Source organism: Pseudopipra pipra, chromosome 2 (genome assembly GCF_036250125.1).
Source record: "Pseudopipra pipra isolate bDixPip1 chromosome 2, bDixPip1.hap1, whole genome shotgun sequence".
NCBI classification, from domain to species: domain Eukaryota; kingdom Metazoa; phylum Chordata; class Aves; order Passeriformes; family Pipridae; genus Pseudopipra; species Pseudopipra pipra.
In genome coordinates this window covers 48322490-48334181 of record NC_087550.1, presented here as the reverse complement: position 1 = coordinate 48334181, position 11692 = coordinate 48322490, and the positions used below count along the sequence as shown (strand labels likewise).

General features: G+C 39.1%; 1 protein-coding gene across 1 annotated transcript; it reads right to left on the bottom strand.

Moving 5' to 3' along the window:
* Nucleotides 1–1849: 1849 nt before the first annotated feature.
* POMP (proteasome maturation protein) lies at nt 1850–11486 on the bottom strand. The gene is made up of 6 exons (XM_064645434.1): nt 11385–11486; nt 9901–9998; nt 8931–8991; nt 6767–6868; nt 3948–4041; nt 1850–2364 (listed from the first exon to the last, which is right to left on the bottom strand). Exons 1-6 carry the CDS (start codon nt 11385–11387, stop codon nt 2297–2299), a joined length of 426 nt encoding a protein of 141 aa, XP_064501504.1. The 5' UTR covers nt 11388–11486; the 3' UTR covers nt 1850–2296.
* Between the last annotated feature and the right edge of the window lie 206 nt (nt 11487–11692).

Genomic DNA, 11692 nt, shown 5'->3' with positions numbered 1-11692 from the left:
ACCCCCTGCAGCACTGTCTGAGCATAACCCTTCCTCTTTATCTCAAAAGCTCTTTGCCTCAGTCCTGTTTGACTCCCAGTACTTTTATTAACAGCATAAATTCTTGCACAGGCCTCTTACATGTACTATTTGCTTTCCAGCCTGGCTAAACCCCTAAGATTAGCTTCCTTACATACATAATGAACAATGCACCTTCCTGCCTCTGAACATGGCTTGATCTCATCCGGGATTATTACAAAGTATACTAATTGTTGAACAAAACCACCTAGAAATTACATGCAGCCTCCTAGTCTGCATCTGGTTCTTCACTGCACTAATGAGAAACTCTAATTACTCATCTTAATGTAGTTTGCTCAGATGCAATAGCATCCATCTTCCAACCAACACTAGGAAAGGCCACCCAGCTCAATACACTGAAGTAGGGAGCTATAAGGTACCAGTAATTGTACAACTATTGGCTCTGTTTTCTGGAACAGTGCTGGTAGGAAGGCAGACCTTAAAATCCTTCTGAAAATCCATGCCCACACCATAAGTTGTCCCAGACCTGGCAAGGTAATCCCTCAGACTTTCTGGCCTAAGCCTTGAACAATACAGTCTTATCAGCCCACAAAGGGACCAGGACAGCTATGGACAACAAAAATGGGAGTAGATCTATGCTTGCATGTTCAATTCATTGGTCCTATGTTTAACCTCCCTAAGGCAAAATAAACTCCAAACAAAATTGCTTGTACTGCATAGCAGAAGCCTCTAATCTCTGCAAGTCTCAAGTGAAAGACAATTTTAGAAGCTTCACTTCTTAAATGAAACAAGTTTAAATATAAAACCAAATAAAACCACCAATAAAGTGTCTCCTACTGTCATCTTAACGTTTCTAATTTGCTGCAATGTTTTGCACATAAAAGCACTATAAACTTTACAGGACAAATCTAGAAGCTTTGGCCCACATAGGGAATTTGTAGCAGCTATAAGCCCACTGAAAAGCACAAGAGATATTTGCAATTGCGAAAAGAGGTTTATAGCAACATTTCTGCTAAAATTATCTACAACAGAACACCAAGTGCACTTAGAAATTTAACTAAGTTATTAAAACTTGCTGAATAAAGAGTTCCTGTCTTAGAAATATTGATTCAAGCTCCCCACATATGCCAAAAGATAACATTTTTTGAACTGCTGACTGTTTTCTAATATGCCACATACTAGCTGCCTTGCAGGATTTATATATGACATATGCACAAGTATGACATTAAAAATAATTGTTACAACCTGAATTTAAAAAATAAAGAAAACTTCAGCACACAAAAACCCTTTCAGTGGTCTGTTCCTTTAAAAGCTATATTTAAGTATCGATCTCTCATTCTCCCTTAAATAAGACTTGATTTCTGTAAACATACAAAAATTATTTATTTGTACCACCATATCTTCATGTTCTTACTGCAGCAGCTTTATTAGGCACTTTCATAATTAGGCACTGCATTCTTTCTTATTACTAAAATGCCTAGACCTAGGAGTGCTCTTTTGGACTATGTTCACCAATAAGATTTTAAAACATCTCTTTAAACTCCAAGTGGAATTTGCTTCTACTTTCAGAAACCAGAACATCCTCTCAGGGACACACATGAAAAGACCTATACTTTTAACTCTGTTCTTACAGCAATACTTCCAATTCTACACAAAGGCTTAACAGCTCCCTCATAAACAACTGTCAAGAGTGGGATAAAATGTATGTAACAGGATTACATTGGCAGTGCAGATGTTAAAGGTCTTTGAAGATATTGCAATAAGAAGGAACAACACTGTGTCATGGGTAAGAGATGCTTGATTAATGATTAAATATATTTTGGAACGCAAGAGCATTTATAGCAAACTTTTATTCAATAGTTTAAAAAGTGTATGGACATTTTCATGAACAAAATGTTACTCAATGGAAAATACCTTCCTTTCCCTCTTAAGTTCTTCCACGAGAACAGCCATTAAATGCATTAACCTACAGCAGTCAGTTTTCAAATGCATGGGTATTTTTGGATTTCTTGTGTACATATATAGCATTTCCATATTTAAGAAGCTATTGTCCTGAGCAGTGTATGAAAAGACATTTAAACTACCTAGTTACAGGACATTTACTTGATTGACAAGCACAGAACAATTTATAGACTTTGAACATTTAATGTGCCTTTTCATCAAGGAAGGCAAATGATAACTGTACGACTGTTTAACACTGTTAGTGTCAATTTAGTATCATGTATTTAGATCTGCAGTAGAAAGACACACACAAAACATTTTTGTGGAGTATATTTTGTTACAATAAACCAAGCTTGTACTCCATCATCATGTGTGGTTCTCCCATAACCTCACTCTGTGAAGGATCTGGAAAAAGAAAAGTTGACAGCATGAGGCTTTTACTAACATTCAAAGACCATCAATAACTATGAATAAAAACATTTTTTCATTATAACGTTTAGTGCAACAGTTGCTTGACTGATTTTTGACAGTGTTGCACAATGCAGCTCTGTAACTCATAAGTCTCTATCCAAAGCATTGATCAGATAACAAATATATATATATCATCATAAAGACACATATATTCAAGCAAAACCAACCATTTTTACATAAGCACAGATTCCTGTAGCCTGAATCTCAAGGCTGATCAAGTTTTGTGTTTAAGAAAACAGGTCTGATTGAAGCTTTTCTCCATAGTTGCTCTATACCTCTTAATAATACAACTTCTCTGTGCAATAGGAGCTCACAGTCCTCCCTTCTGTTAGCTGGTTTCTCTCATGGTTTCTCTTCTCCACCCAACTGCCTAGTTTCACAGAAATTCTATTCCCTTAAATATTCCCTCCATTCTGTAGAGTATGGTTGACATTAGCCACTGTACTCAAAGGTTATCAAGGACTGTACAGAGAACACAAGAGAGACCAATACTGATAGTATGAACTTCATTTCCATATTAAAAAAAAAAAAAAAAAAAAAAATCAGGACCAGAAGACAGGTTATGACTGCAATTCAGAAGAAATACCACTTTCTTTATAGGTGTATCAGTGTTTTCCTTCCATAAATAATACATATTAAGGCCTCTAATTCCTCCAGAGACAAAAACACCTAATCCAGTCTCAGCTGATAAGTAAAGCCTTACCAAAAACACTTGTAACCCACTTGTAAGCATTCTATAAGCATCTAACAGCTTGTTGTGAGCAATGGTAAATAACCAACTTCCTATAAATTATGTTCGACATTGCTCTTCCCCCACTGAACCACAGGAGCCTGGGATTCCTTCCCTTGATCCCTGTATATCCATCTCAGAATTTTACTTCATGCCTCTAGATTCCTATTTATTCTTTATTATTTCCAGTTTCATATGTCCCCAACTATTTTCATTCTCCAATCACATGTCAAAATACTCTCTCCCTTCTTCCGTGTCCTTAAGTACCAGTTAGAAAGAAATAATTTGTTTAAAACCCATTTTTCCAGGTTTATTCTCTTTCACACATACTGACAGTCAGCAGAGAACCACACAACTGCAACCTATTGAGTTAATTTGTGGAAGGCTCTGGTTCATTAGTTCCATCTCTCCCCTCTAGCCTTTCTTTCTTTTTAATTACGAAACTTACAAAAACTTTGTATATTTGTAACCTCTGCTCCTCAAAATCTGCACAAGTAGTTAAAAATTTCTGAGGAAACAGGCATACAACATAAGTGCATAATCTTCTACTCCTTTAGAAACCCAGCCTACAAGCAAATACTGGCTTACACAGTAGTTCGAAGTAACACAATTAGCAGCTGAAGCACATTTATTTCTCCTTCCCCAGTGCTTCTTTGCTTTTAGGAATTAATTCTGTTCTTTGTATTTTGTAAGTTTAATTTTCTTGTTCCATAGAGGCAAAGAACTTCACAGCTCCCATACTTTATCTTTAAATGTTTCCATAACACTAAAACCAGAATGTATTTACCATTAAGGATATCCTCAAAACCAATGCATTCATCATTTCCCCTCAGAGTATCCAATGCCATGTTTGAACTGTGAAGAAATGGGAGACGCTGGACCTGTAAGAAGAGTTCAAGCAAAAGTTCAAGTTTCTGCAAGTCTGAAATTGGAAGGGTTCATATTTGGACTTCTCAGTCTGAAGTGACTGAGGAAAATCAAGAGGCAGTCACTTTCTTTAAAAACAATGCTGAAATAAGAGAACTACTGGCACATATAGACAGCAAAACCTATCTAAACACCATCATCTTCTGTTGTTTATCTCTCTGTTGGAAAACAGCTGCCTTTCAAAAGATTTTTAGCTTTCAGTGCAGTGAAAAGCTACTAGAGCAAATACTTTGCTTTAAAAAAAAAGACATAGTTTCTTTCTCTTCTGTAAAGCTCCTCTCACATTAAGCTGGGGAGGCTCACTGCAATAAACACATCCACACCCTGCGGTCAGTATTGGGCAATTGATGTATACTGCTGTTGGACACCAGATCAGTTATTAGGTCAGAACTAACTTGTGGAGTGCATGTGTGTGTGAGTGTGTGTGTGCACGTGCGTGGAGATGGAAGCGATGGGTCAAACCTCATGTGAGGAAGGGTGGCATCCCCTCATATCCCTCATGGCAGCCCCTGGAGCCTACATGGGGAAGCCTCGGAGTAACTGCCAGTCACAAACAGCCCAGGAAAACTCTAACACCACACATCCTTGAGCCCCTAGGCCAGCTCAGATTGGCAGGGACAGTGAGGACACCATCCCTTACCCTGACCTGAAATCCCCAGAGTGGCTGGTGGGTCAGAGACCCCAGCTGGAAGGGCTGGCCATAGGGATCAGAGCAGATAAAACCAAGGGCATGTGTTTGCCTTGTGTCGTGGCTCTGCCATTGGACATGCGAGAACTGGTCTTCTACGAGGCTTCGGAAGTAGCTATATAATCTGTCTCTCCCTCTTTCTCCTTCTCTCTTCTTGATGCCTCTGCTTCTCTTTCTTTGCTTCTTTCTTGATGCTTAGGAGGATAGAGGGATTGGATCTTGATTTAAGTGTTGTGGAATTGATTGACTGCATTTTGATTTAAGTGCTGTGGATTAATAGTATATGCTGAGTCAGTATTGTGTAAAACATTTTGTCTAGCTTGTGTGGTGTCCTTTTGAACTTTCACCAAGTCCCCTTATTTACCCCTTTAAATTAATAAAGAAATTCCTTGGGAACAAGCCCGTGCCTTATTATCCTGATGCTATCTCAAGGTATTAAAGAACTCTGTATTTATATATTAAAGTAAAACTCATAGCCAATCCCATGAGCCGGCAGCTCCTGGGGCTGGAGTTTTACAGCTGCAGAATTTGGAAACTACATCTCTGACACAAGTCAGGAATGCAAGTGAAAGAGCTATACTGATTTTCACATTTAAACATAATCCTCTTTGCAATTAATCTAAATCATAATTATTTCTCTGATCCCCACCAATTCTTAAGCTTCAAGTCCACTCCCAGTTACTTTCAACAGTCTTCTGTACCCTCCATGCACAGAATTACAAAAAAAATTTTAAGTGGCACACACAGCATTTAGAACCTAAATATTCTGAGAAGGGCGTGTCTGTACTTAAAATTGCATTCAGTGCTACTAGAGATACTTCAGTTATACCATGAACATACTTTTCAACCATAAAATTATCGTATCTCTACACACAAAATACGTCCAAGATTTCCATAATCATGACTGGTACAACAGTCAGAAGTGCAAATACACTATTCCAGTAAATATCTTGAAGTGAAATTAAACCACAAGAGTACTCGTATACCCAACATGAATCTGGAAGTGGCAAGCCTTCTAATCACCATATTTCCCCCACCCATCCCCCAAAATATCTGTGGAGACACACTAGCAGGATATCCTCACCTCCCTCATTCTCTACAATGTGCAAACCTAAGTTAGGGAAAAGACTTTTCCTCACAAGACAGCACAGCTGAGATCCAGAGCTGTTTTCATATGTCCCATCTGACTTTCAGATCATTGGGACTTGTTAGTAACTTCTGCCAAGTTTAATGCAGCTCACTGTGGTTCAGTAGCACCTGATCACTGGGAGTACAAAATTGCTCTAATACACTTGGAAAACCAACTCTTAATAGCTTGACAACCTTCCACAAGCCAAAAAAGTTTACTAAGACCAATGAACTTTCTGTGTTTCCTAAGGGACAAAGTCAGCCTCTCTTCAGCTACTCTCCAACCTAGGAGAAAATAAGGAAAAGGAGACAGACTCAGCTTCTCAATTCAGACTTAAAACCTTTGAACTTAACTCCCTGTAGACCTCCCTTGATCTTACAACAAAGGCTGCGGAACAATAAGCACATAGCAAATTCTCTGTTTCAGGTTTCACATTACCTCTATATCCCCTCCCAAATCACTATCTGCTTCAGACCTCCAAGTCTTTTTTCCTTATAGGTGCAGAGATTCCTTCCCATGAAGGCCATACATTTCCACAGAAGAGAGTATTAATTTTAGAAATTATTACTCAATTCTTCCTGCTTTCCTCTGAAGGCTGACAGGAAGCTAGTGCACAGAAAAGCTAGAAGAGTTACCACTTCACCAAATAACCAATAAAGCTGAAAGGCTTTAGCATATTGACTCTTCTGAAAACTATTAATTGCAGTGTTTGGTTAGTTGGTTTTAATAAAAGCAGTCCAGTGAATTAATTTCTTTTGGAAATATAACGTATCTCAAAGAAAGATGTCTCTATGAAAGCATGTTCCAAAAGAAGCATTTTTAAAGTAGTTTAAGTTATTACCTTTTGGATAAAAATGCTTACCTGTTTCACTGCTCTGAATTCCATCTGCAGCTTTAAAGGTGCATGGATTCCTTGAATATTTCTCAGCGTGGCAAAGTTTGTTTTATCTTGATTTAACTGGAACTGTCACAAACAACATTGATTTTTATTTTAGAAAAAGTTACTTTCAAGTACAGCCATAGAAGAGATTTGTGACCTGCTTACTAAATCTGTATGTAAAAATTCAGTGAAACCATCATATCTCAAATGTATGGGAAAGAAAGTGATGCAGTAAGATTTGTTTTATGAAACTAAAATTGTTTTTTTCTGGATTTTATTCCAAATTAATACTACCAATCTTATTATGTTATTTTTGATAATCAGGACATGTAACACCACCAAGTGGTATAGTTTTGCACTACTTTACTACCATATTGTCCGCATGAATAGGAAGCTAAGTACGGTTTAGAGATCACAAACTTAAAATCCACAATTGATGTCATTGTCAGCCATCAAAGACTACTTGAAAATACTTGATATACTTCTTCTCTGATCAAGTAGGGAGACAGAGCACCACTTACACTCTGTACGACTCTGAAAAGCAAATGAAAGCTCATAACTTTACCGACTGCTCTACGACTGATCAGTAAGACAAAGAAAATCTATTTACTAGAGGGTCTTTTAAAGAAAAAGTGCCAGCTCATGAATACTGAAGTTCACAAAAGTAAGTTATACTTAATGTTAAGCTTAAGCTTGAATAACCCAAAAAATACAAATCTCTTATTCTGAAACCTGTACTCAATCACCATGACAAAAGCCTACTAGTAGAGAACATTGAGTCACATATGAGAAGAGATCTCAAAAAACAACAGGAAAATGCAAGCCAAAAGGTGCAACAAGCATTTTCTTCATAACAGCATATATTGAGTGCTTTTCAAAAGTCAGCAGAAAATATTGATTATATTCCTCAGCCCAAACTTATAATTCTGGTCACATTATTTTTCCATTTCTTTTATTTTATAAAGGTAAGGATCTCTTGATAGCAGGAACTATGCGTTTCTACTAGTGCAACCTGAATAACCTTTGTAACATTTATGGCAGTAAAAACAACCATGGCCATCTCAGGCTAAGGTAAGTCTTTTCCCATTTATGAAAATAATTCTTAGATAAATTGGTCATAAGCTTACAGAAAAACTAACCAAACAAAATGTGGGAGAAACAATTTAGAAGATTCGCATACTTCTTAGGGGATCACATTGCCTGTTTTAATTATTTCTATGCATTTTTTGTCTCTCTAGCCTGTGATCTTTTAATTATGCAGGTTTTATATAGCAAGAACAGAGTTAAAAACTAGGTTATAGAAGTTTAAAAAAAAAAATCAACTGACAAATAGCTCTGAAACATTTATAGTATTTATAAATAAGCTCATAAAATTGGAGTCACAATAACATCATCCTTGTAACACAAGGCAACACTAACACTGGTTAAAATTAGAATATATTAGACATTACAGCTAGACCTTGTCATGCTGCTTAACTTAGCAGTTTGGAACACTAGATCCGTCTTCACGATATTTTGATAGATTGGATACATCGTATCTTCTCTGCTGACAAAAGAGGCACTAGAGAGGACATTCAGCTCAATCAGCTGTCAAGTTGTCTGGTTTTAGCTTCTACAGACCACTCCTAAGGGTCCACAAGTGATGACTAAGCCAGACAAGACCACACACACTTATGACAGAGTGTATGTGTAAAATGTGTAGATTGGGACCAAGTAATTTATTGAAAAATACATGAGACTGAAAGTCTGAAAATAAAGATACAGTAAAGTAAACCTACAGAAAAAATGGGAGGATCAGCCTTCCAGAGCTGTCAGGTGGGTCTCTCACCTACCTATAGAGACTGCATACACAACTAACTCAATAACTTTTAGATGACTAAACCTTAGCACACAAATCCCTACTTGGAAGCCTGTTTATATACTTGGAGAGAGTCATAAGTACGAGGTTAACATTAAATAAATTTGCCCAAAACATTATTTGTATAAAAAATACATTGCTGCTTTGAATATCTTTATTCTGTTAAAAGACAAGACTATTCATTACTTGTTACTGCAGAATTTAGAAGCAGTCCAGGTTACCGCATTTTTAATTTACACTTCATAATTAGCCAAGAGCAAAGATGGCTACATTTGATGTTATACTTACATTCTTTTCTGTCAACTCCAATGGGTGACTGGGCAACAATTCACTTTTCACACTTGTAAAACTAAAAAAAAAAAAAAGTTAAAAAATTAACTGAAAATTAATTGGGATATTTTTTTAAATTGCATTCCCAAACTAATCTCAGATACAAACACCACCCCACAGAGATACACAATTAGCAATTAGCACAGCCTGAACTACAAAAAAAAATAAAAAAAAAAGCTTAACAGTGAAGCAGCAAATAAGGCCTATAACTAGAGCACTATCTGAAGAAAAAGAATTTTGATTTCAGGCACTCTTGTTCCTTTATGCTTGACAAAACAGAATGATAGTGATTCTTCCTTGATTCCATTCAGAAATAGAAAAAATATTAACAAATTAAAACATAGTGGATCTACTTATGTCCAAGCTACTCTGTATCTTATTTTAAACTCTCCAAGCTTTTACAATGGAATATTGTACATATCTCCCCCACCACTCAGCTGTATTACCAGCATTTAAAACTCCACGAGCTTACTTCAGATTCATTATCCAAGACACAAATAACCAATCTAAATAGTTTTGCACTTACATAAAATGGCAAACCCCAAACCCACTCTTTTGACTATATTACTTCTACATTTCGTACCAATGCTGAAACTAAACCATTTCCCACAGTGCTAAGGCAGACTTACATCCATGTATACTAAAATCAGCAGATATTTCACAATTATTAATACTTTGTCTCTTTTGTAAAGAACAGCATCACAAAAATAAAAGTCTGTTAATGTTACCTACTTCTTGAAATGAGATTTCACAGAAAATCCATGCTTGAAAGAGAATTTGATTAAATATGTGGACTTTAGGCTATAGCTTTTGTGACACACCTTGCAAGAAACTTTTTTAAAAAGCCAACATTAACACATACTTTCTTCCTATATCTGAAGTTCATCATTGTCTGTGACACAACTCAACAAGTAAAAGTAGACCGTACCCTCTGCGCAGAAGATCGGGACCTTCAAAAGGCCCTGAAGCTGAAAACTCAGTAAGTGGGATACTATCCTTCAACAGAGAAGCAGTGCCTCTGGAATTCTGGAACAAGAAAAAAGTGAGGATTACTTTAACACAACCAGACCCCTTTTGTATGGGCCATTAGGCCAGGCAAATGAAATAAAGTGCTCAAAGACTTCTTAAAGTAGTCCTGGAAGCCTTAGTCTGTTGAGTCTCTTAAAAAAAAAAAAAGGCAAAACAAAACAAAAAACCCTCAAAACACCAAAACACAAACCCTACACTAAATTAGAATTCTTTCAGGGAGTCTGGTAAGAGTTAAAGATCCCCAATAACAAATTTTTTGGACCTGGTTGAAACTGCTGAAACTGCAATTACCCCTTGTTCGTTCCCACCCCGGGCTGCAGGGATGGAAAGGAAGATGGCAGGACCTGACAGCTGACAGGACAGAAAGGAACATGCCTGAGCATTCCTTCAGGTACTGCAATACTGACGTTGTCAAGTAAGGTTAAATTGATTTTAGCCATGGTTTGAGGCTGTCATAAAGAGGGCAAGGTGTACTTAAGCAATCCAGTATGCCAGTTAGCTGAAAGAACAAAGGAAAAATAGCAATTTGTAGCAGAACACCAGAAGTCCACACACTTACTAAGTAAAGCCACATTAACCCAGACCACTAATTTCAAGCTAACCTACACGATTTTACTGAAGTGATTTTAGGATTGTTCACACAAATTGCTGCACCAATTCATCAATGCAGAATAAATTCTGGAAGGTGACAGTAATGAGCTGTTCAGTGCAGGAGTTTCCTCCGGCAGCACTGTCAGATCCAACAGAAAAATCATGCTTACAGTTAAGGTCTTTTGTACCAAGCGTTAGCTTCCATTGACATCAGAGCTATAAGACAGCCCTAAAATATCTGTTTTACGTGTATATAAAGCATCTACAACTGGCACACGCAACACTGACCAGACCTTTCTGAGACTGCTGTTAAGTGAAAGCATTAAAGAGATACAGTACCCAGGGGACGTGACAAGGGAAAATCAAAGTCAAACGCAAGGAAAAAAAATCACTAAATACTCCTCAAAAGCAACACTGTAGAGTCCCACCAGTGCCCAGCCTGTCTTAAGTGGTCCCACCACCGCTGCCCACCGCGGAGGGCCGAGCCGTGACCTCCCTCCCCCAGACTGCGGGAGGCCGGAGACCACCGGGGCTTCTCGTCCCGCCCCGCTCCCAGAAGAAGGGCCTTTATCCACAGCCGCCACGCGCCCTTCGCGCCCATGAGGGAGCCCGCCATGGCCGCGCCGATCCCCCATGACTCAGCACAGCCCCGCCGGCACCGAGGACACCGAAAGGGGAGAAGAAGGGGGGGAGTTGGGGGGGGGGGCAAGGCAGGGGAGGGCAGGGCGGTCCGGTCCGGCCCACTCCGCTCCAGTGCAAGCCCCCAACCCCGCGGCCCCTGCCCGCACTCACCATCTTGAGCCTCCAACGCGCGCCGCCACTTCCGCCGCCGCCGCACGCTCACTTCCGCCCCGCCCACGGCGCGTGGCGTCACGGCGCGGGGCGGGCGGGGCCGAGCGCGGCCGAGGGGCGGGGCTGAGGGGCGGGGCTGAGAGTGGGTGCCCGCCTGCCCTGCGCTGCCCTCGGGGGGTTCGTTCCCAGCCCCGTGACGTCCTTGGCAATGGCCTTCCTGCTGCCGAGGTTGTTGGTCGTCGACCGAGCGCACTGTTCACAGAATCACAGAATCACAGAATCAGTTTAGGTTGGAAAAGACCTCTGAG

Bases quoted from the DNA above. Each gene is read 5' to 3' on its own strand.
- POMP (XM_064645434.1), bottom strand. The intron at 8,992-9,900 runs GTACGGTCTACT...TTTTTTTTTTAG, and splicing joins CCCGATCTTCTGCGCAGAGG to TTTTACAAGTGTGAAAAGTG. The intron at 6,869-8,930 runs GTAAGTATAACA...TGTTTGTGACAG, and splicing joins TGGAGTTGACAGAAAAGAAT to TTCCAGTTAAATCAAGATAA.